The following is a 24,325-nucleotide window of genomic DNA, read 5'->3' as shown; positions in this document are numbered from 1 at the left end:
AGTGTGTACTAAGTCTTGGCTGACAGTGGGCATGGCTGCACTGGTTGAGTGTGTGCCTTCCTGCTCCTGTCCTCCCACATATTCAGTCTACACTCTCAAATCTCTCCTCATCCATCTCTAGACCCTGTATTTGCCAGGAACAGGGTCTTCTCTCCACACCCACCAAACCCATAGCCTGGATACCCCACCCCAGATCTCTCTTTAAAGACCACAACACAGACCTTCACTCTCAGCTCCCAAACGTTCATTCCATCAACCCGATGGTATTGTCCCTTCTCACCATTCTCCCAGGCTTCACCCAGTCAATAATCCCATCCATATCAACCCATAAAAATCCCACAGGATATCCCAGTTTTTGTTTTTTGTTTGTGTGTTTTAGGATTTCTGGAAATAAACTGCTAATATTGGCTTTTAGTTTTGACATCTCAATTCAGGAAGACTTGACCTGTAATTCTCCTACCCTGTAATGTCTATCACTGGGGTGGCATCAAGAGTCTCCTCATCCTTTGAAAGCAGTGTGAATGTGTTCCCTGTGCTTGTTCTCTGTATGACAGTGTAGAAAATTGGCATTTGGTATATACATACAATGGAATATTACTCAGCTATCATAGAGGTTGAAATCTTGCCATTTGCTGTAATGTGAGATGGAGCTAGAGTGTATTATGCTCAGTGAAACAAGTCAGTCAGAGAAAATCAGAAAAACCATATGGTTTCCTCACATGTGCAATTTAACAAACAAAACAGATAACATAGTGGGAGGGAAAAAATAGAATGGGAAGAAAACCATAATAGAGTCTTAATGATAGAGAAGAAACTGAGGGTTGGTGGAGGGAGGTGGGTATGGGATGGGCTAAAAGGGTGATGAGTATTAAGGAGGGAACTTCTTATGAGGAAATCTGCATGTAATATGTAAGTGATGAACCACTAAATGAAAAAAATTGCCATTTGGAAATCATACATTTTTCTAAGATTAGGAACATATTTAAGGCAAGGCAGCTTGATATAAAAATAAAAACTGTAAAGTAATGCCACAAAATTATAAAATATCTTTATATAACTCTAGACAAATTGGGGGCTGGACATGTAAAAGAACAGGTGAAAATAATTTCAGTTAATGTGATCCAACCCATTTGAAGGAACAGTCTTTGGAAAATTAATATGAACTCACCTGTAGAAAAAACAATTCAGATTTCCCATCGTGGGGAGCATGTCACCTGTTACCCCACTACTGCTGCACAGCTCAGAGAGTGACAGTTGGAATGGAAGGCAATGTGTGCATCATCACATCCCCATGGGCGACAGGTCATTGTAGAACTTCCAGAGTGAATGTGTCTCTGCACACGGTGGGTCCAACTGCTGCTGTGTAGACTAGTGTGTGACTACATGAGCAAGTGTGGCATTTAAGAGGACATGTTCATTTCACAAACTGGTCCCACACCCACACATTGTTATTCTGTGTTTATGAAAACAAGTTATATCAGAAAAGCCTGCCCACCAAATAGAATGGGCAGGAAAATTTCAGTGTGAAAGGGGATAAAGTTAGCGTGTTGAGAATAGAGAAGTTCCATTCTTGATTTGCAATACCATCTCCACCCATTTCTACTATTCCTGAGCCACCATATTTTTAAGAAAAACTAATACAATTTGTTGTAGAGGGAATAAAAAGCATAGTAGAGATTCAATTTGTAAAAGTCACTTTTCCTCTCTCTCAGCATGTAATTACCCAATTATATGAATCCTCTTATCATCACTCTGTATTCCATACTTTTTTCTCTGTATGCAGCTAAATCTATACACTTTGTTATTTCAAATTGTGAATTCCTTGAACATTTTCCCTGTTACTATGCAAGCAACCGACCGGTCCCAAGATTTATTTGTATATTTGAGGAAGAGCAAAAGGGAGAGAGAAAGAGAGAGAGAGAGTGAGAGAGAGAGAGGAGGAGCAGGGGGAGAGGGAGAAAGGGAGAATCACAAACAGACTCCCTACTGAGCATGGAGCCCTATGCAGGGCTCCATCTCAGGAACCTGAGATCATGACCTGAGCTAAAATCATGAGTTGGAAATTAACTGATTGAGTCACCCAGGTGCACAAATACAATGCTTTTCTAAATATATTTTAGATAACCACACCTCTGGGATTATGTGTGTTATGGTTCATAATTCAACATCTAATCACATCCACTCTTACACTATGGTCATCATAACTGGCCGTATTTAGGGAAGTGCCCTGCCCCCCAAACTTCTTCTGACCACAGGGATCCTGAGACCACCATGTCCCACCTGGGGTTCTGCCCTGGTTTGCCAAGTGAGCACTTTTAAGCCAGGGACATTACCCACTGTAGCAGAGTTCTGGCTCTGATTTTGCTCTCCACTACTTATAACACTTTGCAGTAGCCTCCTTAAGCAGGCTCCTTCCCCTCCACTCTACCCTGATATATCACCCCAGATTCAAGTCTCCACACCTCCTACCTTCCAAAAAGTAGCCCTCTTCTACTTGTAGAGCTGAAGCACTTCTTTTTTGATATCTCTAAATGATTTTGCAGGAGCTCAGAATGATTTGATAACTATCTAGCTGTATTGAAAGGACAAGAGAAACCTAGGGTCTCCTACTGCTCTGCCATTTAAATCACTATCACTGCTGCAAATTATTTAGCACCCTCACCCCCCATTGATGAATTTGCTTTAAATATGGCAATACTCTCATCTTTATCTTATCATGTTCACTTTTACTTTGGTTTGGGGGGCTGGGCAGAGGGTGATGTTTCACAGGAGGAACATGAAGAGAAATTGTAAATGTCGGGTACCTGCCATGAAAGGCTCAACCCTTCCACAAATTACTGGGTGGGTCTACAGTGTAATCAACCAATACACTGGCCTAGCTACTATTGCCTGCCACTATGAAGTAGATAAGAGTACAGTCATAATCCATGCAGCCTACTAGAAGATGCCTTGAACACATCTCCCAGGGAACCTGTACCCAATCCATGCATGCACCTGATCAGGATGGGCTATGTCCTCCAGCCTCTGCTTAACTTGGAGGCAGGGCTCTGGGTGCCTGTGGGGCCACCATGGGTAGGCCTGGAGGTAGTGTGCATTGATTTATTTCTGAAGAGTGCCCTTGGAGTTGTTCTTCATCTCACTCTGCAGGACACAACCCTGCCCTCCCAACCTGCTGAAGTCAGCAGAGAGCTTCCTCTGTTAATACATAGGTGTGATGAGACGTTTGGGGTTGGGTCTGAGGACTCACAATTCAGGGATCTGGCAAAAGAGTGAAGACATAGGCCCAACAGCGCTCATGCAAGCAGGACAGCTCACCTCCTCCTGCTTTGCATCCCTTTGGGCACATGGCAGGCACTAGTATTGAGGAGGGGACACTGTAGGATCCCCATCTGATTGGAGCTGTCCCTGTGTTTGGGTCCCCTGAGCCCACGAGAATCTTTGTGGGAGATAGGGGCTAACTTCATGGCATCATTTTCCAATGTGACTTTTGAAGTTCTATAGATTCTGCCTTAATTGGCAGGCAAGGCCTTCAGGGAAAAGTAGTTCTGTTCCCAATGCAAACATGTTCAGTGGTTCAGCATGTACACTGTGCCATCTCACTCCCTCTGCAGTTACTCACTCCCTAGTAACCGCTATGCCACCCACAGCACCCAGATGTGCCCAAGGACAGTCCACAGAGAAGTCATGTTGAGGGCTCTCAGAGAGACTGTGAAAGGGACTGCCAAGCAGCAGAAAGACCCCAGCCAGAGAGGCAGGGCTATTAGGGAAGGCACCCTGATGGCATGGTGGACACCATCTTCATTCAGTTTCTGGGGATCCATGCAGGCTTCTCTTTCTTCTTAAAAGGCTTGGGTCCTGCAGAGTTACCTCCAGCCCCGAGAGCTCAGAAGTGTGTCCAACCAGAAATCCTATATCTCTTGTAAGAGCTGTACCAAATAAAATGCCCTATGATCTCATACAGTTCTACCTCATGTTTCTCACAGCTGTAGAGGAGGACACTCTGGCCATATCTCAGGCCTAGGTGCTCCAGAGGTCCTCATCGAAAATGAGCCAGACAGGCCCTTGCTGTCCAGCTGCAGCTTTGGTGGTTTCTCAGAGGAAGATCCAGCACAAAAGGATGCACATGTAACCATCAGACAGAAACATACTTGGAGGAACAGCTCAGGTGCACTTGATAGTTGCAGGACTCAGAAACAAGCTGTACATACTTCTGACCAGGAGGCAAGACTGGGGACCCCTGCAGACAAGACAAAGGCAATCTGGGATTGCCACCACCCCTGAGGTGGGTTTAGAATCACTGCTGAAGACCAGCCTCTGAGGAGGAAGCAGCACTCCAAGGCACGCCCAGTGCTTTTTTGGGTGACACCGAGGCCTTCAACGACAGCACTAGACAGCCTTCCAGTTCTTTCCCTCTGCCTGCTGCATGGTCTGCTCCTCCTCCAGCTGTCTCTCCAGCCCCCAGCAGGTATACACAGCAGGAGAGATGCAGGAAGATGCAGGACTGCCAGGACCCAGTGACCACCCTGGATTCCAACTGAGGGGCAGCTCTGTGCATCCTCTATCTCAGAGGGCACACAGCTTGTGTCAGAGCCCCTTTCAGTCACCTCTTCACAATCACCGTCCCCACCTCCCTGGCTGACTGACTCCTGCTCACTCTCAAGAATCAGGCAGGACTGACCTGCTGGGTCCCCAAACCGCTACCCCTGCCCCTGCTATCTCACCAGTCAGGAAGTCTGCATGAGAAGTCCATCTCCTAACTGGCCAGCTCCAGAAGCATCTGCGTCCCTGTCCCCACTTATGGTGACACTCTTCCCAGATTCCCCTCTCATGGAGCGAGAGAAGAGACCCTCTGCAACCCAAGGCCTCAGTGACAGCTGAAGCAGATGCCAGTTGTGCCTTCCCTGCTGCTCCCAGCACTTCTGAAATGGAGCCCCCACCTGATGCATGCAGATTCTCCTGTCTTCACCAGCAGAGCTCTCCTCCCACTGAGGTCCTAGTGCCCCTCCTCAGGCCTGCCTTCCTATCATTATAGCTGCCACCTCTAGCCACCCCCCCCACCACACATCTATTGTCTTCTTACAATACTTTTTCTTAATTTTTTTTTTTTTTTTTTTTGCTATTTCTAGGCTCCCTGTTCTTCTGTGAGTTTTTTCAAGCTGTCATAAATCTCCAAATCTTTAAGTAAACTTGCTGGGGGAAAAAAAGACATAATGAACACTACATCAAAAACTATTGATGTACTCTATGTTGGCTAATTGAACAGAATTTTAAAAAGTTTTAAAAAAAACACCCTTTCAGGGGCGCCTGGGTGGCTCAGTCAGTTAAGCATCTGCCTTCAACTCAGGTCATGATCCCAGGGTCCTGGGATCAAGCCCTGCATCGGGCTCTCTGCTCAGCAGGAAGCCTGCTTCTCCCTCTCCCTCTGCCTGCCTACTTGTGATCTTTCTATCTCAATCTCTGTCAAATAAATAAATAAAATATATTTTTAAAAAACACCCATTTAAACCTGTGTTGTTTTAGGGTCAATTGTATTTTCAAGGCACGGGAAGCAAAATCATTTGTTAATGAATTGGTTGTTGGTTAAAGATGACTCTACAGTCACTGATCTGAGCAACTAGAGTTAAGTTTCCTTTTTAGAAAGAGAGTAGACTGAAAGAGGAATGGTTTTAGGGAAAAGGATCAATAGTTTTGTTTTGAATGTGTTAAGTGAAAGATGCCAACTAGACATCAAGAGGAAATGTGAAACAGACAGTTGGAATAAGAGCACACCGGGAGTTTTTTTATCCATTAGCTCACATAGGTGGCACAACAATGCTGCCACATTTCAAGGAGATTGAGAAACAGAGATTCAGAGAAATAATAAGACTAACAGAAGTTTGCACACCCCCCCATTGATGCTTGAAGTAGAAGTCCGTGACACTATTGCCACCTTATCAGGAAACACTTAAGAAAAACATTCATGTACATTAAGACAGTTATGATCAATTTAGTCTTGCTTTTCATGTTTTCTTTTATTTGGGAGATGGGTCATTAATTCTGATTCAAGCTGGTAACTTCACATTTTCTCCCAGGAGGTAATGATTACTCATTAATACTCCATCCCAGTTGTTCTCAAATTTTAGAAAACATAAGAATCACTTGGACCCACGTTAAAAATAAAATTCCAGTGTCTCTTATTCAACTTGTTGCCTTTATCTACAAGCGTATTTTTTTTTCCTGACAAAAATCTATTCATCCAGACCAAAACATCACTATTCAGAATGTGGGTATTTTGAGGGTCACAATTACCTAAATATTCAACAATTTACATCTTTATCATGACATCTGCCAGCCAAAGAAATTCCAATTCATATTTGGGTAAATGAAGTCAATATTGTTATTCAGGTCTTACTTTATTGGTCAAGATGGTGGTAATGCAATGCTTCCATTTGGGAACTCACAATCTTTTTGAGGCTATGTCTCTCAGATTATTCAAAAGGATCAAAAGATACTTCAAGTGATATATGTACCCCTATGTTTATTGTAGCATTATTTATAATAGCCAAGATATGGAAGCAACCTGTGTCCATTGACAGATGAATGGAGAAAAATGTGTTATATATAGCTTCTTGTTTGGGACAGGGCAGGTAAGGCACACCTTTACCTCTGCCACAATAGAAACTGTTCGTAACTTTTACTCTAGCTTATTGCTCTGGGCAAATCAGAGGCCCCTCACCAGATATGTAACTTCTCTTTTTCTTGCAGATGGTTGGAAATTGCCCAGCAGTTCCTGATCCTACTCTTCAAGTATCCCACACGTCCACTCTTAGGAGGAAAACAAGAAACAATGAGATGAATTGTCTAGAGTTTCTCAAGTGGCTATCAAAGATCTCCTAAAAAAACCCCACAACTATCTCATTGTTCCAGTACTACTCACTAGGATAGATATTAAGAGTAGATGATCATAGTAAACACACAGCTTAAATTAGAGAATACAGTTGTTAGTGGTTTTACATTTAGCATCACGGCAGCTGTCATGACCACCTTTTCCGTAAATGGCCCCTGTAATAGACCACATACATCTCAAGTTCTAGGGGCTCCAGTGGTGTGGTTCCCAAGGGAGAGCTTGAGTGTCATCAGTTTTTACCCATTGCCAAAGCAGCCTGAATGCTGACTGGAGAGTTTCACTGGTGGTCTCTCCTTGACATCAGGACATACTCTATGACTTGCCAGGGTCACTACAGGTATGATGTAATTGCATTTGTTCTGGCCCCTCCTCCCCTAGGAAGCAACATAGACAGTCTCAGCAAGGGGATACAGCATTTTTCAATTTTTCTAAAATGGGACTCAAAGTATATAATGTATGTAATCTAATGGCTGGGCATGTACATTTATTTATGCCCCATGGTCTTGAACATGGAACTGTGGTTACCACTCCTTATTATATATTGTCCTGTGATTACTTTGTCCAATGACCTAATTGTAACCAAATCTTGGATAACTATTGGCTTTGTGCATCTCCATCCACAATCCATATGGCACCAAGTTAGGAAACTGAATATACTGTAAATGCATCATCCATATAGAAGACAATGCAACAGGAAGGGATTTGGGGGAAAAGCCTGTTAAGATATCAGAAAATGCCATCTGTACATTCATTCTTTAGAAACTTTTAAGTCTACGTACTGGGCCACCTAAGGTGAAAGACATTGTTTTCAGTCAGCCAACAATTCCTGACAAAGCAAAAGTTGAGAAAGACCAACAGGTCAGAAAAGGGGGTAGGTCATCATGCATTTCTTTCCTACTATGGTTTCATTCGCATGCCTTAAAAGGGGGGTCTGTTCCTCATCCTACTTGGTCCTGTGCATACATTAGTGGGACTATTATTGTGGTTCAGTAAGTAGTATCTACATTGTCCTACCCTAGGTCAAATACTGGCACCATTAGTTACTTGGAGCCAGCTGACATACTTTCTCTGTACACAGCTGGGACAAATGCTTCCACAAGGCCCCATCAGGCTAGAACATGTCCTAATATTAGGGTCAGGGGATATTTTTTTTCCATGAAGCAAAAGCTAACCTGTGGTTACTCACAATTTGTCCCTAACACCTAGAGGTTTTCATGAATGTATCCTCTGTAGCACTCCAGGAGGTTAATGCCTTGACAGAAATGTCTCCCAATGTAGAACAATACTCAGTAACTTTTTAGTACCCATAATCTCTTGACTTTTCCTACTGGATTTAAAAGCTGAATAATTAGGGTTGGGGATGTAGAGTATAGCTATGGAATATTTTCTTTCTGTGCATAAGAGGTAAAAGGGTAAGTGTCCAGCTCCTAGCACCTTTACCATCATATTTGACCACTTGAACTATCTCCTGGGTATAAATTCAGTCTGACTTTTAAAAATAAAGTCAAGTCCTCTATGCCACTGTTTAACAATCCAGTAAAAATGATTTCTAGATATATATTACCAAAATTTACACAGAGGGAGAAACCTAAAGAGTACAACCATTGAAGAAATAAAAATGTTGCTAAGGATACATCTCTCCCAATTCCCTCCTCCCCAAAAAAGGATCTGGCCACTACTTTTACCCTTTAATGAATAATTCCCACATTATGCAAACTCTTTCAGAAAATAAAAGAGAAATAAACTCTCCAAATACATTTTGGAAAGCCAGGAAATCCTTAGTAAATTCAACTTAGTTCTCTACTGAAGAAAAAAAAATCACCACAAACAGGTTTTATTCCAGGACTTCAAGGAAATTTCAATCATTTGGAAACTTGTAAAAAAGTGAATTACAAAAATAAAGGATATGACCCATAAAATTACACCAATAGATTTTTTTAAAAACTTGATAGAACTTAGCAACTCTAGGTATAGTAATAATTGCTACAGTGGGTACTAAGAGCCAAGTAGTGTTCTAAATGCCTAACATTTATGAACTAATTTTATCCTAACAAGCACAGCTTTACTTTACAGACAGAAGAACTGACACACAAAGAAGCTAAGTAACTTGCCCAGACCACACACCTAGAAAAGTGGTGGAGCCAGGGTTTGAATTAGGGTACTAGGCACAAAATCAGTGTTCTTAACTACTGTACTATCTTGCTTTTTCTAAAAACAGAAATAGAGGGGCGTCTGGTTGGCTCAGTTGGTAGAGCATGCAAATCTTGATCCTATGGTCATGAGTTTAAGCCCCGCATGGAGCCTACTTAAAAATACAAACAAACAAATAAATAAATAAATAACAGGAATAGAAGGAAATTTCCTAAACACAATAGAGTATTTATCAGAAACCAACAATGAAGTAACAGAGGTGAGATGTCCAGGAATACACATAGAAGATATCAATGAGGCCCCTGTGTGTGATATCCTACACATACACTTCCATCTTTAGAAGCCTCTAGTCTGATTGGGGTGGGGACGGGGATCTTGTACCCAATTTAAGGATGGTGCAACTTCGAGCAGAGTTTAAAAAATTTATTTATTAAACAACTACTATATGAAAATTATTATCTATATGCTAAAAGAATAGATACCATACCTAGCCTTAAAGAGCCTACAATAAGTTGATATAAAAGTATACACATACACGTTAAGTTCAGAATGATTGGCAAGGTAATTTAGTAACAGTTACACACTGTAGCACCAACTAATTGGAAGCACTGAGGTCAAATGAATAGAAGTTTAAGAGGGAAGAAAGAGCATTTCAAGGTCTTTCAGAAATGAGAGAGATGTGGAAGAATCTAAGGGATATACATTAGCCAACAGGAAAAGAAAGGCTTTATAGGTAGGGAACACAAGTGATGAGGGCCTGAATTAGAGTGGAAGTTTAAAAACTATATAGGGAGAGCCTTAGTGAAGAGAAAGAAAAGAATGAATCCATCTTGCAATATGACTTATGTAACTGGTAAAGTAGAGGCGGAGTAGAATAAGAAACACATAATCTCTGTCCTTGAAAAGCACAGTCTGATTAATGGGATGCAGAACTGAGAAATGAGTCAGATTTTTCAATAGTTTAAAAGAATGAACGAAAGAATAAACAAACTTAAAAGTACATGAAATGTGTAGTCCTTACTTCCATAACAGCAGAAAAGGATTTCACTGTGACTCCCACTCTCCCACATTCATGACTCACCAGAAAACATGGGATTGGTACATTTTGATGAGCAGTTTTAAGAGTTCCTTCTTATAAAAAGAAGCTTAATCCAAAGTTCCTTGGGAAATCACATCTTAAGAAACTGAGCGAGCCACACCTGAGTGCTTCTCTCCAGTGTGAGTTCGCTGGTGATGATTAAAAGTAGAACGCTGACTGAAGGCTTTCCCGCACTCAATACATTCATAGGGTTTCTCTCCTGTGTGAACTCTCTGGTGCACAATGAGCTGTGAGCTGTCACTAAAGGCTTTCCCACAGTCACTACATTTATAGGGTTTCTCCCCAGTATGGGTTCTCTGATGTACCATGAGACTAGAGCTATAACTGAAGACCTTCCCACACTCATTACATTCATAAGGCTTCTCACCAGTGTGAATTCTCTGGTGAATAATAAGGTGTGAGTTTTGGTTGAAGGATTTTCCACACTCATTGCATTTATAGGGCTTTTCACCTGTGTGAAGTCTCTGATGTCGAATAAGGCATTTACTCAGACTGAATGCCTTACCACACTCATTACATTCAAAAGGTTTTTCTCCAGTATGAATTCGCTCATGGTCAACAAGTTGAGAGTTCTGATGGAAAGCTTTCCCACATTCACTACATTTGTATGGTTTTTGCCCAGTGTGGAGGCTCTGATGTCGAACAAGACATTTACTCCGACTGAAGGCCTTGCCACATTCATTACACTCATAAGGCTTCTCCCCAGTATGGATCCTCTGGTGGTCAATAAGATTTCTATTAGAACAGAAAGCTTTCCCACACTCACTACACTTGTAAGGTTTTTTACCAGTGTGAACCACCTGATGCCGGACAAGACTTTTACTACGTATGAAGGCCTCACCACACTCATTGCATTCATAAGGTTTCTCGCCAGTATGGGTTCTCTGGTGGTCAATCAGTTGGGAACTCTGAGTGAAGGCTTTTGCACATTCATTACATTTATATGGTTTCTCACCATTATGGAGTCTCTGGTGTTGAATAAGATGGGAGCTGTGTCGGTAAGTCTTTCCACACTCACTGCACTCATAGGGCTTTTCCCCTGTGTGGGTTCTCAGATGAACTATGAGCTGAGAAGTCTGCCTGAAGGTCTTACCACATTCATTACACTCATAGGGTTTCTCTCCAGTGTGGATTCTCTGATGCCCAATGAGGTGTGAACTCCGATTGAAAGCTTTACCACATTCATCACATTGATAAAATTTCTGTCCCTTCAGAACTCCTTGATGTGCTGCAGCACTAGAGGACAGATCTGGATGTCTCCCAAGTTCATTATATTCATCGCATCCAGCTTTTGTGGATTTATCTTTATCCTCGTGTGTTATTTTGAAGAAATCACTTTCCAGTCTGCTCCCTTCTTCATCTGAGGATTGCCCTTCCAGCTTCTCTAAAGTACCTTCACAGGCAGCTCCTGTCTCTGGTTCCCCAGAAACTACTCCACAGAGGCCTCCTGATGTCCCATCAGATGACGCCGGTCCTTTAGAAACTTCCTGCCTTGCAGGCAGCTCTGAACGCCGCGTCCTAGTCTCACCTGCTGCCAAAAGAAAGAAGAAAACAACTCTTATTTGTTTCTTGTCCTATTGATGAAACAGTATCATCAGGAGTCTGTGGACCTGAAAAAACCTTCACATTAAGGGACACATTAAGAGATGACACATTAAGAACAAGAGAAAGATGGGAAATAGCTCAAGCTTTTCTTCATGGACAGAAAGACAAAGAGGACAAAGGCAGTCAGTGGGGGAGGATGGAAGAAGAGCTATCAGGACAGAGCTCTGTCCTGAAGCTCTTAATTTCTCCACTTAATTGTCCAACTAAAAAGAGCAACCGCAAGGCAAGAGCGCAGACTGTAAAGGTGGTGTGATCTTACAGAAGTCACTCAGTAAAATGATGAACTCTAACGTCCTTTCCAACCATGACACTGTATGGTTCCATGGTCCCCAGTAAAGATACTGGGGAGAGAAAGGAGAGGCAAATACCTCAAATCAAATATGAGAAACAGTATGGGCAAACACAGTTAGGAAAAAACGTACCAAAAAAGTGATTCTCATATGTGAGGACGGTGACAAGATTCAGAGAAGTCACAGGTTCAGAAATGCTGCGGAAAAGTACTGGAAAGGACAGCAGAGCTGTAAAAGTGAGGATTCCCCTAGTCTCTGGTGCACTAGACTGGTACAAGTCAGTACTGCAAGTACTACATTCCTATAAAAATTAAGAAAGGGATCGATAATTTGAAATAGGAATCAAAATATGTCTTTGGTATCTTGATAATCTGGAATCCTAGGAAACTGAACAGTTGAGTATTTCCTTTTGAATTTGGAATAGGTGGAAGTAGCAAGCAATCAGTCATGTTTAAACACAAAACTGTTGGTTCCTCTTAATCATATCTTAACCAGGGCCACAGGCCATCATATGGCATTTCAGCGTATAGGGGAGACATAGATATCTGGCTCCTGGACTCCTAAGCCCACCCACCCTCTCTAGAGTTGGCTACTGTGCTACACTTGCCAACCAGAGAACCTGCCCTGAAAACCCCTCTTTCCAGGAAGCTGTCCTGCCTCAGTCTTTCCCGAAGGGGAAGCTGAGGCAGCCATGCTTTGTGCCAAGTAACTGGCCTCAATACATCTCAGACCATGACTGACTAGACCAGGGCACCAGGCCCAAGTGTAGCTTCTCTGTATGCTACACCTCTGCTGTGGACAGGGGCAAAGTTCTGCCCAAACAGAGATGATACTTAAAGGCTGAACCACCCTTGGAGTCCCTCTCTAAGTAAAATGTGAGCTGGAAATAGGGCAAAATAAAGAAAACTAAAACAAGAAGGAGCTCTAAACTGAAATGAGGCACAGAGAGAAGCCAACCCATTAGGAGCCAGAGCATGCAGAAAGTACGTGGGAACAGAAAGTCTAATAAAGCAGCAGCTATGAGGGGACAAAAGATACAGAATGAAGAAAATGGGTAGCAGTGGGAGGACAAAACGGATATGCGGGGAGCAAGAGCATTACATTCCCTGGCATAAAAATTATTTGCTGTTGTTGCTGAGGGCCCTGTTTCCCAAAGGATGGTCTAGCTGGCGGGTTTGATCAGGGTTTCCATTCCTTCAGCCTTATTGTAAGTAACACAGCTCAGTACTTACAATAATGTGAGTGGCTCCCTATTCCTTACAACTACAAACTCTAACCAAACCACCCTAGGTCAATTAATAATGAAGTAAACACAATGTTGATAACTTAAGGCTGAGTGATGGGCGCAGAGAGGTTCATTAGAGTATTCTCCCTACTTTATCTCATGTTTGCAACTTTTCATAATAAAAAAGTTGACAAAAAAAAGAATATAGCAAAGAAAATGTAAAGAAAAGAATGCACACTGTATTACTAGGGAACAGAATCATTACCCAATGAGGCCATGCTGCAGTAATTTTCCGGCACGATGCTCCGGTACACGGCTCTCTGACTGAGGGCCGGACCTTTCCACTTCCTCTCAGTATAGTCCACAGACAGGAACTGGTACGCTGCAGATCCCTGGAATGACAAGCTTCTATTGCTCAGGGATATTCCCGGCCTGAAGGGCAGCCACATCAGGGTACCAAGAGCCCAGGTCGGGGCCTGGTGGGTAAAGGGGTGAGGGAGGGAGAGAAGCTGGGATGACACATCTAAAAGGACAAGTCCAGGGCCAGACAGAATCCATGAACTCAGCAGGCAGGGCCCAATTCCAGAGGAAGCAATTAAGCAGGGAAACCGCAGGACTAATCTCAGAATCGGCCAGAGCCCTGGAGATGAGCGCTATTTCCCAGGCCACAGACTTGGGAACTCAGGGAAGACAGAGTCCAGCTCACCTGGGGCCTGACCATCCGAAGCACAGTTGCCACTGCCTGGTCTCCTGACTTCCCAGCTTGGGAAAGGACAGGCACCTGAGAAGCACACTGACCTGAGGGAGGAAAGAGAGCTATGAGAAGAAACCCTGCCTCGGCCCCAGTAAGATCTGTATCCCAGTGAGTGGGTTCAAGAGAACCCAGGCAGCTCCACACACTGCCTCTCATCCCCCTTCCATACAGGCATTATCTGACTGTGCTGTGAATTTTCCACGCAGCTGTTATTCTGAGAGTGCAGAGGGTTCCCTGGTCCAACTGAGAACTGGCCATTCCTCGCAACCCTCACTCGCTTCAAACTCTCTGAAGGAAGCTATACTTCTGCCCACTTTCTTTCTCTATAGCTTCCCTAGCATCAGCCCAGCCTGATTTGCCCCTCACGTTTCTGGCCCCTCATTCCTGATTTCCCTTCCTTCTCTTGGCTTCTCATTATGGACACTGCAGGCGCTCCGGCCTCAGAGCGTCCCTTTTTCTCTGTCAGAGATCTCACGGACTCTCAATGCTCTAATGCCGCTTTCCCAGTTCCAGCTCTCTTCTAGACCCCTATTACAGACTTCTAGTGGCCTACTGGACATTTTATTTGCGTGTCCCTCATCACCTTAAATTCAGTCAAAAATGGACGTTCTTACCAACTTGCTTTCCTGACTGCCCAAGTTCTGTTAATGAATCCAAATATTGGCCAAACCCCCTAATTCTCCTTCCTCTTCATTGTCCCGTGGTTTCCTCCTGCACAATGTGTCACTTGTCTCTCTATTTCTATTCCACTCAATATTGTTCAGGCAATGATCACCTCACATCCATTCTGGGCACTGGTCTCTTACTGGGGCTTCCAACGACTGGTCTCACCATTCACCCCAGAGTGGTCACATGCATTAGAATAATTCTCCCAAAATACCGTTTCTAACACATCAACCCCCACTCATCAAAATTATCCTAGCCTCAATCGCTAGGCCCTGTTTAATAGACCCCACACTCCTCAAAACAGTTCTTCCTTATTCCATTTCAGTGGGGTGCAAGGAACCCCCACTTAAGAGTTTCTGCTTATATCCTCTGCTCTGGTGCCTACCACTTTTCTCCCCCCTTCAATTTGCTCCCCCATTTTTCACTGTTGCATCCCACTGTTACCTCATCCACGAAGCCTCCCCTACCCACCCTGCCCATAATGATTTTGCTCACCGTTCACAATGTCCATATTGCTCATTTTCATGGCATCAAATGCCTGGGAACAGATATCACTTAATGTATCTTACAAGGATACCTCTTCTTGCAGTTGACTGACTCTCTGCCAACTAGGTAACAAGGTCTTTGAAAGTAGTGACTATGTACTGTATCTCTCTGGTCCCCAACAGTGCTTTACCCATGACATGTGCTAGACAAAAACTTGCTAAATGCATGAATGATTGGAGAATAAGCAAAAGTAACAGATAAAGTCACTAGGAAAGGAAGACTGAGGGCAGGGCAATGAGGGATTCCAATGGGGTAGGTTAGAGGGAAATAAAGGAAAGGAGACTTGAGGAGAAAAAGGAGGCAGGATTTGAGGCCAGAACTAGGGAGTTGAGTACCAGAGTGCCCACTGGGGAGGAGGTCATGAGGAGGCTCCAGGCAGCCTCCAGAGGCTGAACCCTCACTGAAGGGTGAAGTAGGAAGAGATTCTTCTGTTGTACCCAGAGCTGTTGTCTCCTCCAAATGCATTTCCTGTTTCTGTACAGTACCTGAAACCTAGAGACAAGAATTATAATTGGATTCAAAAGAGCATCCTTCAAGGTATGGAACCCAAAACCTCTAGAAATACCCCCAAAAGAAGCCAGGAAAAGAATAGCCAATGTCCTTCCAGCCCCACCAGTACAGTCTACTGGGGGAAAAACTGTCAAAACAGGATCTATAGCTTGCAATCCTGCCTGCTATCCCTCTGTTGAACCTCTTGGTAGGAGCCTGAAGACCAGATTATATAACCACTTCCATTTTGTCAATTCTTCAGACACAAATTTGCTCATGAAGAACAATCTAGAAAAAGGAGCCAGGACGGCAATTCTATACACTCCTTGTGACCTTAGTCTACAGAAAAGACCAATCAGAAGTACCTAGAAAATAAAAAATGATAGGTGTACATACATACACATGCACATATAACGCTACTGCGGCTGACAGCAGAAGCAACAGCCCAGAATAGTGGCTGACAAACCTCAAGAGAGCTTTTCCAATTTCTCTCAACAAAAGTGTTTCTTCCTCAGAGAAGCCATTCCTAACCACACTGACAAAGCAAGGGTAGTAGTCATTCTATCTCAAATTACCTGATAACATTTTCTGTATGTCTTAACCCTTAAATTATCTTATTTATGCCTTTATTGTCTATTTCTCCCCCAATGAAATAAAAGCTTTTTGAGGGTAAGAACTTTGTCTTGATCACTTGTTCCTAGAACAATGCTTGGCCCAATGTTGGTGTTCAGTTAAAATTTGCTGATTGTTTCTTGATACTTTTTTTTTCTCTCGATACTTACTACTAGTTTTTAGAGTTATCTGGAAACCCAGTTTTCAATATGTACTATCCCTCCAAAATAAGGTATATAAAAAGTCAAATAAGATCAGGTAATACCAATCTTTAAAAGACCTTGAGAATACCTCAGAGATAGGTATTTCTAACCCTTGCTTATTGTCATCAAACCAGCTCTCACAATCTCATGGTTATTTTTTCACCAGCATTTGGAGCTGAAAACCTAAAATACCATCTAAATGAATCACATTTATAGGCTCATTTGCTTGCACTGCCACGTACACAGTACACCCTAAGGTGAAAATAACTTCTTCACAAATCCTTCTGGATTTGCCCCATTGGGTTACATCTGCTGAGATGTGAGAGGACTCTCTCCTTTACTGTGTATCTCTCCAGCATAATGATAGAAACAGGAGGCTCCCTGGAGTCTCCACTGGACAGTTCTTATAAATGGGAGTTACAGCTCTTAAATACAGCTGCTGTGGGTATTGGAAGAAGATAGAACTTAACTGCATCATGATAACACAACCTTGAAATTCACCAACAATTAAATGCTGGTCCAGTTCCCATTCATTACTTAGGATTCAGACTCCCAAGAAAAGTTTCTTTTCTCTGAAGGCAAGAAAACCCCGTTCCAATTTTCATTCTAAGATGGCACTCCACAGCAAGCTACTAGGGGAAAACTAGTGGCTTAGAACCTAGGGAGCTAGAAAATTGATTCCCACACTTGGTAGTAATCAGCAATAACCATACTTCAGTTAAATCTCATGGACAAAGAGAACTTTCACTAATTCTGCCATCTGAGATGAGTCAATTAATCTCTCTGTGCTTGCATCACTTGTCAAATGGAGATATGATTACTATCTGCATATTTTGTAAGCCTGCTAGGAACTGAAATAAGATACAGGATATAAAAGCATTTTGCAAATTGCATGATTCTGCAGCCCTGCAGGGATTGCTCTACAACCCTCTCCAGCCCCAAAGTACACATGCTCGCTCCTGCTGAGCAGAATGAATCTGATCTGCCCTGATATTCCTTAATCTTCTCCTGGCAAACTGCCATGAAAAAGTGTGTTTATTCATTTAGCCATAAATACATTTTCTGAGCCTATGGTAGGAAAGACAGTCCCATTCTCATGTCTTCCACATTAGAAAAAACTTAAGCTGACAATAACGGCAGAGTAAGAAATAGAGTCCAAAGACCCATCCCAATCAGGATGAGCCTGATTCATTCAGTTACAAAACCTTAAAATCAGAGCTGGAAGTTCCATGAAAAAGTAATTCTGCATGTAGATAACAGCTTCAGCCTGTGCCTGAGTTCCAGCTGGCCTTTCCTGATGGCCTGCTCTACAGATTTCCGAATTGTACTGCCAGTCCTCATAATCACTCAAACCACTCTGTAGCAAAACTATAGATATATACACAAATATAAATATACAATATATATCATTTCCTACTGGCTTTGCTTCTTTGGCTACACCCTGACTGATACAAGTGGTCATGGAGCTAGTTAGCTCTGTGGTCCTAGAAGCCAGATTTTCCACTGTTATCACACAGCTGACTCTCCAACTTCTTCTCTAATTTGAATTACCTTGGCTTTAAATTTGAGAGAACCCTAGGAAACAGGGTAAACCGAAATGAGAATTAAAGAAAAAAAAAAAAGAAAGACCCTGGTTGGGTTCGGAAAGTTAGAAAAGAAACCAATGATTATGAGGCCCAGAAATGTCACCTCTCATAAAGAACCTAAAATGCAGAAAGAGAGATAACAGACTCTGAGAAGTCCAAGGAAGTAACTAATGAGAACTTCTCAAATGAAGGTCCATGTTATCAACATACCCAAAAATCTACTCCCTACCACACTCCCCCATTCTCACCAGTGGGCAGATCCTCTACCTGCCAGGAGTACTGTGTGGATCTCCAGGTTGAAGCAAGGGTCACGACACAGTAGTTCACAAAGCAATGAACAGAGTTTGTCTGGGAACTGTATCTTTGTTTATGACTTGAAGCACAAAACTATTTGCTCACTATCCATGGAACTGGCTCAGGAATCCTAAGGGTAAACCAGCCTAGAGCCTAGGGAACGGAGAATGACTAATCCCAAGCTAATCCAACCACCAGAGAAGGGTTCCATATGCCATTCTGGGCTCATCTGCTCACCTCTCCTAGGTGTCTCTGAAAATCCTCCACCACAGCCACAGCCTCCTCGCCACTCTCAGGGTGATGCAGCTGCACCCAGGTCTGGAGCTCCCCAGGCAGGATGCTCAGGAACTGCTCCAGCACCAGCAGCTCCAGGATCTGCTCCTTGGTGTGTACCTCTGGCATGAGCCACCAGCGGCAGAGCTCCCGGAGCCGGCTCAGTGCCTCCTGTGGCCCAGACATCTCATGGTAACATAACTGCCTGAAGTGCAGCCGGAAAATTTCACAGACAGGAGGGTGGTTCTTTTGGAGACTGCAGCCCTGACCCCAGGTCTGGCTCCCTGGCTCCTGCTTCATGGTCTGGCGCCCCTCCTGTTTCTGGAGAACAGCACCCCTAGGGAGGAGGCCTAAAGTTCCCCTGCCTTGGGTGGCCATTGTGACCTCCAAGAGAAGCTTGTTTCAGCTGCAGTTTGTCCAATTAAAATGATGCTCTGTAATTCAGGTCTCAGGAGCTGTTTTCAGAGTTGGGGACAGAGGGCAATGGGGGTGTCACCTACAAAAACATCAAGAGAGAAATCAGAGTCCCAGAGTGTTCAGCCCCAGACTGACAACAGACTATCTACAGTTAAAAACCAAAGTTCCAGGGGTGCCTGGGTGTCTCAGTCAGTTAAGCATCTGACTCTTGGTTTCCACTCAGGTCATAATGTCAGGGTCATGAGATCAAGCCCCATGTAGGGCTCAGTGCTTAGTGCAGAGTCTGCTTAGGACTCTCTCCCTCTCCCAGTGCCTCTTCCCCTGTTCACATGCTCGCTCTCTCTCTCTCTCTCTCTAATAAATAAATAAATAAATCTTAAAAAAAAAAAAAAAAAAAGCTCCAGGGAAAAAAGGAGGGAGGCACAACCAGGGAAGTCTCTAAGCATCTCTCCAAGGGACTTCCCTTCTTAAACTTTCAGTGGCTCCCATAACCTACAAGATAAAACCTAAATGTGTATGCCTAGCATTCACAGCCCTTCACCACCTGGCCTTGGGCCCTGTTCTAGACACACCCGATACCACTCTCCCCAGGTACCCAGGCTAGAGAAGCTGCAATAATCTCCAAATGAGGAATATGCAAGATGATCCAAAGGGTATATTAAGAACACACTAAGTTGTTACTTATCTCCTATTTATGTTTTATACTGTGTACTGAAATTTGTAAAACAATACATAGATTTAATTTATAAGTAAACTTATGCTGGAAGTGAATGCTCAAAGCTCTTCTACTCTTCTCTATTGTGACAGAGAAGCACAATAAACTTTGGGACTAAAGCTCTAAAGACACAGCTAGAAGCCACACATACTCTTGTCCTGTTTGGATTTTTCTTCAACTTTTGACAAACTCTCACTCATCCGTCAAGACCCAAAACAAATACCATTTTTTCCTGAATGCTTGCTTTCCTGATTGCCCCATGCAGGAAGAAAGCTGGTAGCCTCCTTCTCTGTACTTCTCACTAAAACACTGTTGTTTTAACTAGTTTATGCACAACTCGCCACTCACACCCTCTTACTAGACAGCCACCAAATGGAGTCAGTCAATACTAGACCTTTTTCTACTCAACCACCTCCACTAGAAAACCTTCCTGATCTCTCCAGGCTTAAGTGTGGTTATTGCTTCAGAGAGCCCACAGTACCTTTTTCATTCAAACCTCTACTAGAACACTTATCACACTGTTTGTGGTTTACACTTCCGTCTCCCCCACTTGGGTAAGGACTCAAGGGCAGGGCTGGTTTCCAGTCTTCTTTGTATATATACACTCTGTGTGTGTGTACACATACACCTTTAGTAAACGAATCAATGTGGTTCATTTAGCTGATACTGAAGTGGGGGAAGACACTTTTATCCAGTTTATATACCGTAAAACTCTGAAAATCAGTACCTTAGTGGTAACTAGGCCATCAATGCTAGTCACCATGCATCTCAGTACCCTCGGTAAGCTACTTCTCTCTAGCCTTCAACTTCTGTAAAAAAAAAAAAACAAAAAAACAAAAAAAAACTTTAAAACAATCTGTTAACGCTTCTCTGAGATACCACACCTGTAAAAAATTCTGATCATTTTCCTACTAGTTCCGAATGCTCAGCAGCTAATCTCACCTGCACTTTTGGGTCTCCAAGTGACACTTCACGTTTTTAATTTCAAGACTGTGTCTGACCCACTTCTGATGCTTTGTATTGTCTCTCAGCGCAAGGCTGGGAAAATATCCATCTACATTTTGCGTTAAACCAGGGCTTCTGCGGCCCAGCTCACCTGGCCATGTCTGCCTTTTTCTCCGCTGTAACCGGCAGGTGCCGGGCTCCCGGCCAGGCACAGTTGGTCAAGGGTACCGGACAAAGAGGCGGCTCTACAACTGGCCGCTTCAGAGCTCACAGGGGCCGCGCCAATGGCCGCGGAGGCAAAGCGTGTACCGGGCCGGCGTCGCTGCAGGCGGCCGCGGCTCCAATCCAGCGACCCCGGCCCGGACAGCACCTCCCTTCCCGCCCCTGCTCCGCTCACCGGGGTACAGTCACGGCGACCCTGCGTGCGGGACACAGCCGTGGCCCGCGGAAGCGAAAACAATGGCGGAGCCGGAAGAGAGAATAGGGACCACTTCCGGCCCCTCCAGGATCCCGGAAATCTCTGTGGCGAAGGTGGGCGCGCGCTTCCCCGCCCTCGGAAGGGAGAGCGGGACTGCGGGAGCCAGTACAACCTGCACCCGGGCCAGGCCGGGCCACCTCGGAACGGAGAGGGGGCGGGGCCTAAAGTGAGGTTTCAGGCTGGGCATGTGCCCCTCTCAGACCGTTCAGTCTGAGCTACCCATATGCACCCCAGCTCTGCCCCTACCCCTTCTGCTGACCTTGGGAAATACACCCAACTTCTGAGACTGTTTCTGTCATCTGAAAAATGCAGAGCATAATGTGCGCTTCACAGGGCTATGAATGCCGACAGGGGTAACATACAGACACTACATAGCAAAAGGCCTGGCGTATACTGTATGTGATGCCCAGGGCATTTTCACCCAATCTGAGTTTCAGTGAACAGGCATCTCCATCCTATTAATGAAGAAACAGGCCCAGTGACTGATATTTTGGCCAATGGATGTGGTTAATCTTTCCTAAAGTTAAGCACTGGCAATCTGCTGTCCAAGGAAAGGCCCCGATGGAGTGCCGAGGAGCAGATAAAAAAGTGGAAAGGTAAGGGGACAGCATAATCTAGATGCACTTGTCTAGTATCTGGGTGGCAGGAGCTATGCAGGTGGTCTTCACCTGGAAGAATGATTTGCATACAGAAGCAGGATGTGAACAGGTCCCTGCTGCTAACATGATTGAGCAGGCCCTGAAGCCACACCTCTAGATATAATGGCCATGGATGAAGGGCAGAGGATAAGATCAGCCACTTTCCCATAGAAGTACCTGTATCTTATGTAGTTTTTTGTAGCCCAGAAGGTAGGTCTTTTACAGGCTGCAAAGTAACAGTCTCCTGGGGTATCCAGGCATCAACAATATCTCTAGGGTGTTCTGGGCCAACCTCTGGACCTGACATGTCCCTCAGTTCCCTGCATAAGCCAGGACAGAAATAAAGGCATCAGAAGACTTGCAGAGTTTTCACAAGCTCTAAAGGAAGTCTCTTGGAGTAGTCTTTGCCCACTCAGCCGAAAGAAAGGGTGTCCTTCTGATATTAAGATCACCCCCTACATTTGGAAACCTCACAGGGAGGTCTTGGCTATCTCATCCTAGCTTCTGCCTGTCATTGGCACTGGATGTGGCCCATTGGTTCATTAAGGCCTCAGAGACTCAGGATTCTTAAGCAAGAAATCTCTTAAGGCTAGGCCAAATGCTGTCAGCTCCAATTTTCAGGTTTCCCTGATCATGTGTTGTCCAGCAGTTCTAGCTGCTTTGGAGTATGTAGGAGACAAGATCTGGAAAACAAGATTGAGTTCTTTTATTCCTTAGAGCTGTTTCATGCCCAGGCAGTTGGCTTTCATTGTCTGTGAGGGCCGGCTTCATCAGGACAGTATGTCTAAATTTCATAGGTCCCTCTGTGGCCAGCACTATGGGTCTGATCTATCATGACTGGGTTGAGTCCCAGTGGGAAAGACATGCTACATGATGCCTCCCATATAGCATTTTTGGGACACCTGCATTTGGGCCAAAGAGATCTGAGGGAACACCACCCTGAGAAACCATCACACTAGCTTTGGTATGAGAGCTAACAGAAATTCTATTTGCCTAAAGCAGCATCCATCAGTTCTGAAGCTCCACCCATGTTCCCATCACCATGAAAGGCACTATCATTCACCCAGGGACCCAAACTAGAACCCTGGATGTCATACCATGGGCTGGGTGACCATGGCCAAGTTACTGGGCCTTTCTGTGCTGCAACTTCCTCATCTGTAGAATAAAGATAAAAATAATACCTAAATCATAGCATTAATATGAGGATTGGATGAGATAATATATATATAATGCATTTAGAATGGTGCCTGGCACATTGTAGGTATAATAGGTGTTTTCTAATATGTTTCCTCCCACTTCTTTATCCACTGTATCCAGATTACAGCCAAGGCCTGCTATCTTTGACCCATTTGTTTGTAATAATAATTAATAATAATAATAATAATAACAAACTTTTGATTTAAGGAGACCACAAAGACCACACCCAAACTGCTCAGACCTTGTGACATCATCTGTGTGGACAGTCCCCTCTTCAACAGCCAGGAACTCTTATACACCTTAAAAATAAGGTAGGTCCCTAGAATATGGGCAGGAACCCCCAGGTACTGTGCTTGAATGTGAGTGGATGTTGCCCAAGAGCAGAGACTCTCCTATTACCTTGAAAACTTCTACTTGTTCTTCAAGACTTAGCTGAGAAACCTCCTTCTCCAGGAAGCCTTCTCTATATTCCATCTCTCTCCTTGGATTAGGTGCCCCTTCATTTGTATTTGTCACAGTCCTTATTTGTCACACTCTGTTAACATTGTTTACTTGTCAGCCTCCCCCACTGTAGAGTAAGCCCTATGTGAGCTGATACCATGTCTCTCTGGTTCACATTTGAGTCCCCAGGCACAAACTCCAAGCTTGGCTGGTTTTAGTAACTGCCTTCTTGGCTGGAAGAAAAGGTCAGGCCACCTTTGTTTCCCAGGTGTGCCTGGCCTAACCTCTAAGCAATAGGTCCTTGATCTGAGTTGCTGTGGAAGATTTTTTAATCAGGGAAAGAAAATCATAGGTCTGGGTTGTGACTGCCAGCTATATTGAGAGGCTTGGAGGGAAAGAGACAGAGACATCCCTTATATCTGCTTATCTGCTTTGTAATCCCAATGCCTCAGTAAGACAGGATCATTAGTTTGCAGGTGAGACTTGGCAAATGTCCTGCTAGCTGGGTAACATTTTACTGGCTGAAAAGAGCAAAGAAGAGTTTGAATTCAAATCAAGAGAGGTCCTCTCCTCTTTCTATCCTAAGAGGCTATCTTTCTCTAAACCTCATTCATTCCTGTTCTTTATTACTCTATTTATTCCTGCTAATGGTGTTCCAGCCCGTTATGACCACAAGAGGGGCCAGGGACACTAATAAAATATGGCTTCGAGTTAGACATGATGGGGAGGGGCACGGACTGTTCTCTTTGGCTTTGAGCCTCAGGGACCTTCAGTCCTACTCTCTGGAAGCCAATCCCAGGCAGAGAGACCAACGA

At 43.9% G+C, this 24,325-nt stretch overlaps 1 protein-coding gene across 6 annotated transcripts; it reads right to left on the bottom strand.

Moving 5' to 3' along the window:
- Nucleotides 1-7,825: 7,825 nt before the first annotated feature.
- Nucleotides 7,826-21,216, bottom strand: ZKSCAN7 (zinc finger with KRAB and SCAN domains 7). 6 transcript variants are annotated; one of them, XM_073902838.1, is made up of 7 exons: nucleotides 20,908-21,216; nucleotides 20,539-20,620; nucleotides 18,644-19,175; nucleotides 15,558-15,714; nucleotides 13,963-14,054; nucleotides 13,522-13,732; nucleotides 7,826-11,664 (listed from the first exon to the last, which is right to left on the bottom strand). In XM_073902838.1, exons 3-7 carry the CDS (start codon nucleotides 19,055-19,057, stop codon nucleotides 10,214-10,216), a joined length of 2,325 nt encoding a protein of 774 aa, XP_073758939.1. In that variant the 5' UTR covers nucleotides 19,058-19,175; nucleotides 20,539-20,620; nucleotides 20,908-21,216; the 3' UTR covers nucleotides 7,826-10,213. The 6 variants fall into 6 exon arrangements, with proteins under 6 accessions (XP_073758939.1, XP_073758931.1, XP_073758936.1 ...); XM_073902830.1 differs by having other exon boundaries at nucleotides 7,827-11,667; XM_025885149.2 differs by having other exon boundaries at nucleotides 7,828-11,664; nucleotides 13,522-13,648.
- Between the last annotated feature and the right edge of the window lie 3,109 nt (nucleotides 21,217-24,325).

This window comes from Callorhinus ursinus, unplaced genomic scaffold (assembly GCF_003265705.2).
Source record: "Callorhinus ursinus isolate GAN/ISIS: 27379988/994484 unplaced genomic scaffold, GSC_fseal_2.0 scaffold1, whole genome shotgun sequence".
Taxonomy (NCBI): Eukaryota; Metazoa; Chordata; class Mammalia; order Carnivora; family Otariidae; genus Callorhinus; species Callorhinus ursinus.
The sequence above is the reverse complement of the archived record's forward strand: the minus strand, read 5'-3'. Positions and strand labels throughout refer to the sequence as shown.

Bases quoted from the DNA above. Each gene is read 5' to 3' on its own strand.
- ZKSCAN7 (XM_073902830.1), bottom strand. From the start codon at position 19,057: ATGGCCACCCAAGGCAGGGGAACTTTAGGCCTCCTCCCTAGGGGTGCT. The intron at 14,055-15,557 runs GTACTCAACTCC...TTCCTCCCTCAG, and splicing joins CCTCCCCAGTGGGCACTCTG to GTCAGTGTGCTTCTCAGGTG. The intron at 11,668-13,521 runs GTAATGATTCTG...TTCTTTTGGCAG, and splicing joins CTGCAGCATGGCCTCATTGG to CAGGTGAGACTAGGACGCGG.